This window comes from Callithrix jacchus, chromosome 11 (genome assembly GCF_049354715.1).
Source record: "Callithrix jacchus isolate 240 chromosome 11, calJac240_pri, whole genome shotgun sequence".
Classification (NCBI taxonomy): Eukaryota; Metazoa; Chordata; class Mammalia; order Primates; family Cebidae; genus Callithrix; species Callithrix jacchus.
In genome coordinates, this window is record NC_133512.1 from 67,805,061 (window position 1) to 67,818,998 (window position 13,938).

The following is a 13,938-nucleotide window of genomic DNA, read 5'->3' on the forward strand; positions in this document are numbered from 1 at the left end:
TTTGTTTTCATATTTCTATGTGCCTAGTTCCTAGAGCCCATCTCTGGTCATATGCATCTTAATCATTATTCAAAATAAAATGCAGGTTCAGCATGGGGGGCTCATGCCTATAATCCCAGCACTTTGGAAGACCGAGGCCAGCGGATCACCTGAGGTCAGGAGTTTAACCAGCCTGTTCAACATGGTGAAACCCTGTCTCTACTAAAAATACAAAAATTAGTTGGGTGTGGTGGCAGGCACCTGTAATCCCAGCTACTCAGTAGGCTGAGGCAGGAGAATCACTTTAACCTGGGAGGTGGAGGTTGCAGTTACCCGAGATCATGCCACTGCACTCCAGCCTGGGCAACAACAGTCATATGAAGACTTTCCCAAAAGCAGTGTTTCTTTATTTCATTCTCGCAGATAATTTTGTTTTTATGTATATTATAATAGATACCGAATTTTACCTTCTTCCAGAATGTATTTTGCATATGCTTTTTTAAAAACCATTGCAGTATATGCAAATGAGAGGTAGTTTATTACATATTTGTATGCCTCATGTCACCTAACACAGTTCCTTGCATATAGTGGATAATAGGTATTTATTAAGCTGGATAAACAAGTCAAGATCATAAGTACTAGAACTGAGAGTTTTAGAGAATCAGTTTCTAAATAAAAAATAAAACAAGGAGAACAAGCAGTTGGAAAATGTTATGTCTGCCATCTCACCCATCCTATCCTCTCATCTATGTCAGTGTTCTCCATGAGGCTTCTGAGGGTAGTATCATGAAGTCAGTGTTTAGATTACTAGAAAGTTATATTGTAACAGCAGCCTGCATCAGGGAGATGGAGTCAGATGGGGAAAAAGTATCCAATTCAAGCCTTAGTCACAGGAACAAGCTTTTAAGTGGTTAACATCTAAGCATGTCTTATAAAAATATTTTATTTTTAAAAATCTGTAATCTGTAAGTAGTTCCAGTGACTCAGTCATACTGTTTCAAGTATCTATAAATGGAGTGCTTGTTTTGTGCCAACTGTGGTTCTAAGGGTTTATGTGTAAAATTCATTAAGCCTTAGCTGTAATCCTAGTAAGTGGCAATGATTAGTCCCATTTTACTGAAAAAAGTTGAAATAACTTACCAAAATTCATGCACCCAGTGAAAAATCCAGGTAGTCTGGTTCCCAAATTCATGATTTTCAGTTCTATACTAGGTTAGATCCAACCAGGGAAAACAACGTCAAAATGACAAGAAAATAGAGTCTTCATATTAACATTTACTCACCTGGAATGATTGCTTTCCAGTCTTATCTTCTGCCTGTGAATCTCCTTAATGGTTCTAAACCATAAAGCTTTAGACATTCAGCATTTGAAAATTTCACCTGGGAATGATTGTTACTTTTCAAAATAACTGGTTACTTGGGATCGGTTACTTTGGAATCACTAGAAGTATTATATAGCAATAAGCAGTTTCCTGGGGACCAAGTAATACTCTCCTAAATCTATGTGGCAGTGAGAACAATACAGTGAAGCAGATTTTTAAGTTTTTATTTTTAATTTTTGTTGACACATGGCAGGTATATAATTTTGATACAGGCATCTAATATGTAATAATCATGTCGGGTTAGAGGGGCATTTATCACCTCACACGTTCATCAGCTCTTTGTGTTACGAACATTCCAACTGTACTCCATCAGTTATTCAAAACACCCCATGAAGTTTTTGCCTCCTGTGCGTTCTCATAGCTTTAATACTTGACCCAGGTTGGCATGATTGAGAAAAGTCCTGACCTGTATCAAGGTACTAATTCAATTACTTAATAATCAATATCACGAAAGAAACATTTAAAAAAAATACTCTCAGGTAAAATCCTACTGAATAGATAAACCAGTGCTTAGGGTAACCCTGGTCCATAATATTGTCCAGCAACTGAGGTTTCAGCTATCTGCTATTCCTTAGGTTGTCCTCATCTGACTGATTAAAATAGGCTCGGTACCACCATAAAACTTTTGAGGCCAAAGAAGACAGTAAAATTAGTAGAAGGCAACAAGAGTGATTGAAGGGTCATGCATATATCACTTTTGTTCACACCGTATCTACTAGAATTTGATCACATGGCCACATCATGGCAAGAGAAACTAAGTATAGTTTCTGGCAGGGCAGTCCTGAGGACTTACTAGAAGGAAGAAGGAGGAATTGCATAGTGAAGCCCTGCCACAGTCCATTATTCTGGCATTTGAAGTATCTGTGCTTACCATTTTTCCCCACGTGTAGAACACACTCAGCAAATCCCCATAGAGATTCAAAGTCCCAACAAGTGAGTAAAATCCAGGATCTCTGGGTCACCTGCAGTTCCCTCCATCAGGTAGGATGTTTCCTAATTTGACTACCTGTAATACAGCATGATACCAGTTATTTTTTCTACCCTATTCCCATTGCTGCCTAAATATATAATATACATTGGTCATATCTGCTGTGTAATTACAATTAAAAACTCCCACCTGTAAAATGAGAGTGAGAAACACAGAACAGTCACTGACCCATTCACCCCATCCCATTCTATCAGGCAAGAGATACGAAGATATCCTACTTTTGTGTAAAGTTACATTTCTTGGTTAACCCTTCTTATTGTTTCTGGTAGTGTTCTGTGGGAGAAACTCTCTGGCCTAAAACACATTCTGACACATCTGAAGGGGTGTGCTGGGGGCTAAACAGCTTTTATAACTTGTCATTACTGGGTACAGGTTTAGAGTCCCAAAGTTGCTTTAGGGTTCAATTGCAGCATTTCTGCAAACTCGGTTTGTGGTTTCTTTCTTTTCTTTTTCTTTTTTTTTTTTGAGACGGAGTTTTGCTCTTGTTACCCAGGCTGGAGTGCAATGGCATGATTTCGGCTCACCGCAACCTCTGCCTCCTGGGTTCAGGCAATTCTCCTGCCTTAGCCTCCTGAGTAGCTGGGATTACAGGCACGCGCCACCATGCCCAGCTAATTTTTTGTATTTTTCATAGAGACGGGATTTCACCATGTTGACCAGGTTCGTCTTGATTTCTCGACCTCATGATTCACCCACCTCGGCCTCCCAAAGTGCTGGGATTACAGGCTTGAGCCACCGCGCCCGGCCTGTGGTTTCTTAAGTTACACAAACAACATCAGCAACAATGCCCAAAAGGCTTCTAGTTGTTGGTTTTTTTCACCAGTAAATTCCTTGTGCAAGCAGCCTCAGTCCTAAAATTTAGTCTGGAAGTAATTCTTAATACTGGTATGTTTTATTTATTTCTAGGTTCTAAAGTTAGCTTATCCTCATCTCTGTCATATCCATGGTAGATAACTTGAAGACATTGCTGAGTACAGAAAATTTTATGTTCTCATAGGTACTGGATATTACTCATTTTTAAATTGTCCATTTGTACCTGTGACCAAGGTTGCTAGGTCTCCACCAAAGTTCTGTCTTCTCATTCCATTGGGAAATTTTCTTTTAAAAAAGACTGCCTAGCCAGGGACTACATTTCTCACACCTCCTTTTTGTCTGTATAGAACCATGTGACAAATTCATACCAATAGAAAATGAGCGAAAGTGTTCCATGACACTTCCAGCCTGAGATTGTTGGGACTTGAGAGTGCCTTCTCTACACTTCCTCCCTCCATCTAGCAGCTGCAAGCCCAATGTCCTGTATGCCCTTAGAAGCCAAATGCTGAAGGAGGCAAAAGCTCTACCAGCTTTAGGACTCTGCATAACTGCCTGGAGCAGAATCTATCGCATGCACTACCACTCTCCACACCCTGCACAACTTAGCCTGTTCTTTCAGTTAGAAGTACTTTACTAAGGTAAAAAAAGATTTCAGATTTTTCATTAAGGCTCGGTATCAGCATGACTAATATAGAATCTTGTTCCTGTATTTCAAGTATTTCCCAGGTTAAAAGTTTTACTGCGGAGCAGACAACTCAAAATCGGAAAAGGCCACCTATTTGCTTTCCTAGATTTTTTTGGCACCTTGGTGTGGGTATAATCCACATTCTCTTAATGACAGTCATCTACCCTGAACTTGGTTACTGGAGCCATGGTGCAAATTAGGGACTGTGGAGAATCCATTCTGGGATGATGGTAACTGAGCAACACTCAAATTTCTGGAAACTTTTTGAGCTATGCAGTACACATTTATGTGAAGTAATTTTGGCTTGGAAATCTCAGTTGATTATCTTGGCTTGCACTTCAGAGCCGTGACTAATACTCTATAGGAGATGATTGAGACAAGCCTAAAATAATGACCCACCAATTAGATCTAGGCAAAGGACCAGGAGTGACTTTTAAAGGCATTGTTGAGTGTATGAAATTTACTTTTTAAAATTTTTATAAGACTAAAACTGAAGTTTTTAGAATTAGAAGAATACATTTGAGCTTGTTAGTTGGGAAATGCAATTAGCTGTCATCTGATGTTTCTACCAAGAGAATCAGTTCTCAATGCATCATTATTTTCTTTATTCTTTCCTAGCAGCTGAAATAAAAAACGGGTATTTTGCGGTTATTTTTAGATCATATTAAACATAAAATGGCTCTAAAATCTGTGTACTTTCTCAAGAATATTTTTCTATCATATATCAGTATTCTGAGTTAATGTACAAGGAAATACCTGCTTAAATCAACAATTTGATAACAACAGCCATAACACATTCTATGTATCATGTGAACTAGATGGTAGACCAGTAGATTTAATAAAGCACACACCAACAGTTCATTTTTGATCAAGGGAAAACATTTCTGTAAATGATTATTATCACCTTGAATGATGGCATTCAAAAAGGAGATGCCAGCCTTGTGTGCTGTCATTTTCAGTTTTTCTTTTGCCATCCCCAAATCTTTCTGGAACCTAAAAGGTCATCTAAAATGAGCAACATTTCACTTTTTACAGGGACTTTAGAAGCTTTCATTCCCTCTCTAAACATGGAGCTTTCACTCTACATGGTTATGAAACTGATTATTTTTGGGAATTACAGTGGATGGTTATTACCCATTTTATTCTTTGATCATCCATAATTATGGTCCTATATAAGGAATGACATGGGATTTTACAACAAGGGAATTAGTAATATCATGGAAGAAATTATAGGATTAAATTTTACTATAACATTATCTTAATTTGGTTTAATCAAGGGATACTACCTAAGAGTAAATATCTCAGAAAACTTCTAAGAAAAGATTATTAATATTTTAAAATATATACTACCTAAGATTATAAACAATATTAAAATATAGTCTGGCTCATACTGGAAAGCCTTTTCTCTTTTTTCTTTCTTTAAAGAAAGATACACATTTTATTGAACATAGTAATATATATCACAGTTAATTTCAATTAGCACTGGTAGTGAAAACAAATATCCTAGATGAATGTGATCAGTTAACAATTCAAAAATCCAATTGAAACATAACTTTTAAATTCCAATTTCATTAAGTTTTTTTATCAGATTCATTGCAGACCACTTTTAACTCAGGATTGCTGCTGTCATATTGGCAGTGGTAACTAATTTCTTCCCTCATCTACCCCATACATTTGTGTCAGTCTTGGTCCAATCAGGAGAGAGAAAAAATACAATATTTTGAACAGGGAATGTTTTACTTTTTAATAAAAAATTATCTACAACAGGGATTGGAATAATGAGGGATTGGGTAGAAGTACAGAGAACTCTAAAGGATATATGAATACCAGATATAATATTATATAAACTAATATGTAATAACAACGGCCTCTAGGGTTGAGATAGAGTGCCCACAGCAGAGCTCCTAATTCCCCAGTTCCTCTGGGCTGAGGTTCACACCTTCTTGCAGAGGGTATGGTTGGTCATGGCCCACCAAGGTGGAGAAGTCTCTGTGATACCACGCTGATAGGATTTGCTGGAAATTTACCCTCTGAGGTTCCAGGTCTTTCTTTGTAAGCTCTTCACTACAAAAATACCTGGGGGAGGGGCGGGGCTTCAGTGGTACACTTGACAGAATTAGAACTCAAACCAGGTGAAGCTGGCCATGTTGCAGGAGTGGGCAATCTGGGGAAACTGCAGCACTGTAGGAGCTGAGATCTGGAGAATAGACAGACAGTGCAGAAAACTGACACTAGGCAGCAGCACATGCTGCAAGAGCCTGTGAGCAAACAACCCAGTGTGAGGAAGCAAAATTTTTTTTCTCATTCAGTGTCTGTCTTGTTTCATTTGCAGGCAGACCTTGAAATTGTGCCATCTGATAAGAAAAAAGTATTTAAAGGGCCCAGATCCATTTTCATAGAGCAAGGTAGAAGGGTGCATTTGGAAGTGAGAGGCAATAAAATGTCTAATCAGCATAACATGGTACTGAAAGTAGGATACAATTTCTATAGTTTAGGGTATTACTAAGACCCTATCTTGGAAAGTCAGATATTACAGAGGAATAATGAAAGTGAAGCGATGTGTCTACCAGCCTGCTTTTGACTTAATTCTAACACTACCACATATTCTGTATGTGCAAGTTGAACAAATTGCAGTAAATTCGCCCTTTCAGTTACATTTACTGTGTCAGTAATGGTTGTTGGGAGAGTGCTACATTTAAACTATTTCATGTAAATGTAATTAGTCATTTAAAACAGATTAATCATTGTTTAATATAGCTACTAATAAGAAAAAAATTTCACAGTCAAGGAGGTGCTTAATTGTATATAGTTTTCGACGTATCTTAACTGGCCAAATTAGTTGGCTAATAAGCCTGACTCTCAGTAAAGTTCTTCATAATTTCTATAGTTTCTCAAAAAATAAATAGCAAAATTGATCGTGGAACGTAAGTCATATGAATTAGGAATTTCCTCAGGAGTCATATGTTTAAACATGTTCAAGGACAGGAACTTCTTCAACATAAAATTATCGTCCAGTTCATCAGCATTATTTTTTTCATTAGGTCTAAGGTATGTATGCATGTAAACCTTTGTGAACTCTTTTAATTAAAGTAGGTATCAATTGGAATAAAGTTAATTACATTTAAAAATCAATACAACTAGATGAGGTTTTTTTCTGATTATTGCAAAATGATAAGGGCTGTGAAAATCATACAGTATTGTTGAATCTGCTTAAACTACTTCATATCATTAAAATAAACTTAAAATAGCTTTTTATGAAGTTTTAATTACAGTGGACCTTTTAATATAATTTTATCATGGACTGGGTAAAATTATGTTATTACATAACAATGCAAGAAAAACAGGTATCTTATATAGACCTAGAGAGTATAGCATTGAAAAAAAACTATAAGGAGAACATAAGTGAAAGCACAATTTTTATTAATGGCACATAAGTTTTCTGTTAGAGAGGAAAAAAATTATAACCTCTGGACACCTAGTAAAACCTATTAAGTTAGCACCCAGAAAACCTGTATGTGTAAATTTCTTTCTAAAATAACACGTAAAAAGAGAATGACTGTCACTGATTTCCTTTTGTACCGCTGTGTTGTTTTCCATGTTAAAGAACTATATTGTCAGGGCTTAAAAATGATATCTCCCATTTGAACACTGAAGTATGTAAGTGAAATTATATATCTATTGCATTTTGTGATCTTTTAAAATAAGTTTTACCTAATATTTTGATTTAATATCTCTCTCTTTTTTTTAGCTTCACCATGGGTTGATAATAGTAGAACTCCAAACAAGATTGACCTTTATGATGTACGCAGAAGACCATGGTAAGAATTTTCATCTAGGTATGAAAAAATAAAATATACAAAGAAGATATATATTTTCTAAAAAGTTGGAAGGAATTTTTTTACTATAATGATGACTGTTATCTACTTTTTGAAAGTGAACCCATTAATCACATTCATTTCAAATGGACCACTTTAAGTTTTATATTCAATCTCAGTACTATATCTCTTAGCTGGTGGGGATTTCTATTGCAGGGCTCCCAGTTTGCCTGCAGTAGAGCTCTAACAGAGAGATGAAATAGAGTAGGAGATAATTTGCCTCTGGCAGTGAACTAATGAGAACTGGCCCCAAGGTAAAAGGTGCCCCTTGTTATATTCATAGAGCTTACCTTTTATTTTTTTCCAAAATGAAGTTTTATTTGTTCCTCATTACTGAAGCAACTCACTCTCCTAACATAAAACTGGAAAAATACCAATAATTTATCATTGGACTTACTGGAAAACAACTATTAATTTTTGGGCTTTTAAAAAACTTAATTGTATCTTATTTGCTTTTAAAAAATTTAATGTGTGGATTTTAAGAAATGAGTTCACATTATATACAATATAGTGCTTTGTACCCCACACTTTTCATGTCAATAACTTTGAGTATATATTCATGAGAAAAGATACATAACATCACTTGAATGAAGACTGTATGGTAACTTATTTATGAAATCCCCTATTATTGGACATTTAGTTTATTTCTAACGTTTTGCCAGGGTTCAGACAAATTCCAAGAAGCATAATGTTTGATTCCAAAGTCATGTATTTAAAGGCTTTTAGAGGCCCTTTTAAATATCCCATTAGCAATTTATTTCACCAGCAACCATGTTTAATAGTGACAGTTATTATTGATGTACATATTCTTCCTTTGTAGCCATGGGGTTGTTGAGTGCAGGTAAAAACTAATATATCATCTTGTTTGGATTCAGGAATGGGTTGTTTTGAAGGAGTCTTAAAAGCTAGGTGCCAATTGGTAATGGCAGACATGTCCTGTCTTCTCATCTTCCCATTGAGGGGCATACTTGGACCAGCATTAAGATACTAGGCATCAGCCAGGTTTGCAGTCCATGAGAATACACCTGCAACTCTGCCACTTTACCTTCTTATCAAGCAAGGGTGCAGGTTATAAACTCTAACTGCTTACTCAATACATAGAACGAATTGTCCTGCATATTGTCTGAAAACTAATTGGAAAGTTAACTGGCAGCCTCCTGAGAAGTTAGATTTACAGTGATGACTTCAGAGATAAGTAAAAAATTGAGTTCAGATACAGCCCTTTTTTTTTTTTTTTTTTTTTTGGAAAAGTCAGGCCCCATCCAGTCTGTGCCCAGGCAACCTGAGTGAGCTTTTTGGGTCAGTCATACACAATCAAGTTGCTCTCTCTCCGCAATCACTGAACCATCTGCGTAAAACTCTTCCAGAGCCTCTTTAGAATGCAGAGATTCTGATTCCACAGGGTTGAATTTGGGAATTAACATTCTGAACTGATTCTCCAGGTGATTCTTAAACACTATAAAGTTTGAGAGCCATTGAAATTCTTGGTGATAACATCACATATTTCCTAATTTCAATCTCTTTATTGGCCAGTTATATTTCTTTTTGTTGATATAGCCTTTTTATGTTCCTAAACAACTTACCTATTTTTTGTGTTTAATTTTTACATTTAAAAATATGACAGTCTGTTATTCATTAAAGTGACTTTTAAACCTGTGGTCAACAATTGGAGTTTAGGGTAATTGTTTTTCCAGGAAAAATGTTCTTCCCAACATGAAGAAATATTTCTTCATCTTTTGTTAAAAATATCTAAAAATGTTATATATTATATTTCTGGTGTCTCTGATGTTCTATTGGATATTGCTTTTATCAAACTGACATTAAATAATATGAATAGAAAACCATTGTCTACTTAGATAGAATAGAAGTGGGTCTTTGCTTAAGGAAAACAAACCTCATCACAGAGTCAGTAAATATCAATTCAACAAATACCAGTGTTTGATATTTCGTAAGAGAAAAGCATTTATTATGATATTTGTTTCAGGTACATCCAAGGAGCTGCATCTCCTAAAGACATGCTTATTCTGGTCGATGTGTGAGTAGTTAAATACTACATATGTACATACTGAGAATATAGGAGGATTTGTAGATTGTAGATAACAGTAGTATGTTGGGACTAAGAAATGTTTGATAGATTAGAAAGAAAGAAAAATTATGATGACTTTTATATTCAGACAATGAAGCCATATTAAGACAATAACAAAACAAATTAATTGAAAATGAAAAGAATCTATATGGGTATTAATATATTAATATTATATGTTATATAATATAAAATATATTAAATAAGCCAATATTGGAACTTGGTCGGGCATGGTAGCATCACACCTGTAGTTCCAGCTACTTGGGAGGCTAATGTGGGAGGATTGCTTGAGCCCAGGAGATCAAGGCTGGAGTGAGCCAAGTTCCTGCCACTGTATTCCAGCCTGGGTGACAGAGAGAGACACTATCTCAACAAAAACAAAATTGGGGCTTTTAAAAGTGAATTGATGATATGCAAAAAATAATTCCTTGAGTTTTTATATTAGTCAGTGTGTTTATTTGCTGTAGTGCTTCAATTCAAGATACATGTATATGTGTGCATATGTACACTTTTTCTAATAAGGTTGAAGATGCAGAGGTAGAAAGTGAAAAGATTACATCCTGCTACGGATATTTACTTTTCTAAAAAGCAATAATCAAGGAATTAAAATAAATATAAGCTGTAAATGCTTAGGTTGCTCATGCTTTTCCCCGAGAGAAAAAAATGCTCGTTTCTCCCTGAGAGAAAAAAAAATTCTTTGTCTCATTGGAAGAAACAAAATCTAGTAATTTAGGGGCAGCTAAATTTCATAAGTATTAACATTTGAATTTTCCACATTTTGACCTGAAGTAAACCAATTTAATTTAGTTGTCCAAACCATTATAACCCAGCCTGAGAAAGAGAAGATAAATGAATTCAACAAGTGTAATTTGAATGTTAATTCTTATTTTATTTGTTAAGATGCATTTAAGCCTTGTGTTGCTTGAATTAAATTATCATGGATCTTATATGCTTATCCTTAATCATCTTCTTAGGTATAAATCAATATATTAATGCAATATATTATAATCCTGTTGGATGTATAATAATGTCCAGAAATAATTTGTCATTTCAAAATCTATAGAAGCCAAATTTATATCCCAAGATTGAAAATGTATATGAGATTGAAATACTATTTTGAAAAATTATTTCAACAGAAATGTATTGAGGTATTCCTACATACAGTATAGTAACATAGAAACAAAGATGATTAAGACATAATTCCTGAGACCAGACGTGGTTACTCACATCTGTGATCCCATCACTTGGGAGGCTGAGGCAGGTGTATGGCTTAAGCCCAGGAGTTTGAGAGCAGCCTGAGCAACAAAGCAATCTCATTTCTACAACAAATACAAAAGAAAAACCAGCTGGACATGGTGGCACACACCTGTAGTTCCAGCTACATTTAGGAGGCTAAGGTGAGAGGATCGCCTGGGACCAGGAGGTGTGGGGGCTACAGTGAGTCTTGTTCGTGCCCTGCACTCAGCCTGGGCAAGAGAGTGAAACTTCATCTCCAAAAAAAAAAAGACACAATACCTGATGTCAAAGATAATTCAAATATATTAGGTATACTAGACCATAACAAATAAAAATAATTGTAGAAATTAATAGATACAAAGTATGACATAGCACTAAAGGAATCCATAAGAGATAGCAATTTGATTTAATGTGGCAGGAAAGCATTAAGGAGATAAAATTGGGACTGAATCCTCATTGCTGATATTTTAAAAGGCAAGCATGGGAGGAGAGAGGAAAGAGAGTGGAATTTCAGGTGGAAGAATTGTCAGAAGTGAAGCTGCCCAGATAAATCTGGGGACCTGTATGGAGGAGGTAGAGGATTGAAACTGCCTTTACAAAATTATGACAGTGAGAGAAATATGACACAGCTAACTCCAACTTGTTTCTAGCCTCACAGGCTGGTTGGTGGCTCATTCCTGGGTGTGGGCCAAGCTAACTTCGGGGGAAAAATTTAGTTTATAGTTTAAATAATAATAGTGTGTCCCTAAAACTAAATTGCCCTTGTAAAACTAATGAAAGGCTACCAAATTAGGAGGATGAGAGAAACATGAATTCTACTAAGATGTAGATGTAGTTAAATAATTACTAGCAGGTATTCTGGAGGTCACAATATTTGCAACTTCCCCAATTATTCCTGTAAATAACATCACTATTCTAGAACCTCAGATGGGGCTTTTGAGATATCTTTTTAGGCTCTTGCAGTTCTGACTTTCGATGGTTCCACGGGGACCTGTGACTTAACCAGTCCTGTGCTCACACCCAGAAGTAGACTCAGCATAAGAGGGCTATTTTCCATTTCCCTGAGATTTCATCTCTAACTAATTAGCAGCACTCATACCCTAACCCCCTGCCCACCAAACTGTCTTTGAAAAATGCCTAACCTCCTTCAGAGCCTTTGGCGAGATCGATTTGAGTAATATCATCTCCTGTGTGGTGTGTCTGGCCCTGCATCAATAAAACTCCCTCTTTACTGCAATGCCATGGTCTTTGTTAGTGCAGCAGGCAGGAAGAACCTGTCGGGTGGTTCTACTGAGTAACTGAGTAATCTATTGAGATTGCTGGATATTCAGTAGATATCTATGAGCTGTTAAAAGTATTAGGTCAGGATGTGTTTCCCAAATTTTCACCTATTAGCATGTGAAGGAAACTAATTGCTGGATGGAGTGGCTGTTACTCTAGCTCAGCATCTTCATATAATGAAGTCTGAGCCACAGAGGAATGAGGATGGAGAGGGGACCATAGCCTTGGAATACTGTTAAGTGGAATGAATAAGGGAGTTTGCTGGAATGCATAGGAAGGTTGAGAGGAAAGAACAAACTGGATGACTGAGACATAGACTGTTTGGTACCAAGAACCAAATAAATAGGAATGAAAAATATGTTCGGAAGTAATTTGTCATTTTGGACTTTGAGTCGTAGTGGTTCAGCAGGTGGCTCAAATGATAAAACCAGGAAAGTGTTGGGAGCTAGAGTGTAGAAGTGGGAGTTAGTTGCCTAGAGTTCAGCCTCTCTACATATTCCATGATAGGTGAAGTCACCAAGTATCATGGAATATGTAGAGAAAAGAAAAATGAAGACTAAATCCTGGAGGATATTAGGATGCAGAACAAGGCATTTTCTTTGCAAATCTGTTGTCATAATCCTTATGCAGATTTATAATTATTGGTTTAATCGAGTCAAACAGTGGGCTCCCTGGAGCAATGACTGAGTCTATTAATCTCTCTACTCCTCTTTTCTAACTTGGCTAACAGAACTGGTATGTAATAGACCTTCCTGAATGATAATGTCAGTTAGAAATATATACATACTGATATTGGGAGTAAAGAAAGGCAGGATTTCTTATAATTTCCACTTCTATCAAAAAATCTCACTTGTCTACTGAGATTTTCAAGAGCAAAATTATTTTTAAAATATATAAAATCTAAGATCAGTGCATAATTATCTTTCTTTATGTTGTTATTGATTAAGTAAATGGTGAGTAACATATATGGACCCATTTGTCTATTTATAGGAGTGGAAGTGTTAGTGGATTGACACTTAAACTGATCCGAACATCTGTCTCTGAAATGTTAGAAACCCTCTCAGATGATGATTTCGTGAATGTAGCTTCAGTAAGTATAAGACGACTGCATTTTCCTGAATTAAGTCTGCAATTTGTACCTTCTCTTGACTTTAGGTACTTTATATATTTTTTTTTATTTTACTTTAAGTTCTGGGGTACATGTGCAGATCTTGCAGGATTGTTACATAGGTATACACATGGTTTGCTGCCTCCATCCTCCTGTCACATACATTAGGTATTTCTCCTATGTTATCCCTCACCAATCTCCCAACCCCCTTTATCCCTTCCCTAGGCCCCTACCTCCCAACAGACCCTAGTGTATGATGTTTCCCTTCCTGTGTCCATGTGTTCTCATTGTTCAACACCCACTTATGAGTGAGAACATGCGGCTTTTGGTGTCTGTTCTTCTATCAGTTTGCTGAGGATGATGGTTTCCAGATTCATCCATGTCACTGCAAAGGACATGAACTCATCCTTTTTAATGGCTGCATAGTATTCCTTGGTGTATATGTGCCATATTTTCTTTATCCAGTCTATCGTTGATGGGCATCTGGGTTGGTTCCAAGTCTTTGCTA

The 13,938-nt window shown here is 36.3% G+C and overlaps 1 protein-coding gene across 26 annotated transcripts in view; it reads left to right on the plus strand.

The window, feature by feature from the left end:
• The window catches only part of CACNA2D1 (calcium voltage-gated channel auxiliary subunit alpha2delta 1), a 500,040-nt gene that overhangs the window by 376,864 nt on the left and 109,238 nt on the right, over window positions 1-13,938 (plus strand). For all 26 annotated transcript variants that reach the window (XM_035253974.3, XM_035253976.3, XM_078342985.1 and 23 more), the window contains exons 8-10: window positions 7,596-7,665; window positions 9,707-9,757; window positions 13,313-13,412. In XM_035253974.3, the coding sequence (XP_035109865.1) occupies window positions 7,596-7,665; window positions 9,707-9,757; window positions 13,313-13,412 (221 nt within the window). The remainder of the gene's footprint in view (window positions 1-7,595; window positions 7,666-9,706; window positions 9,758-13,312; window positions 13,413-13,938) is intronic.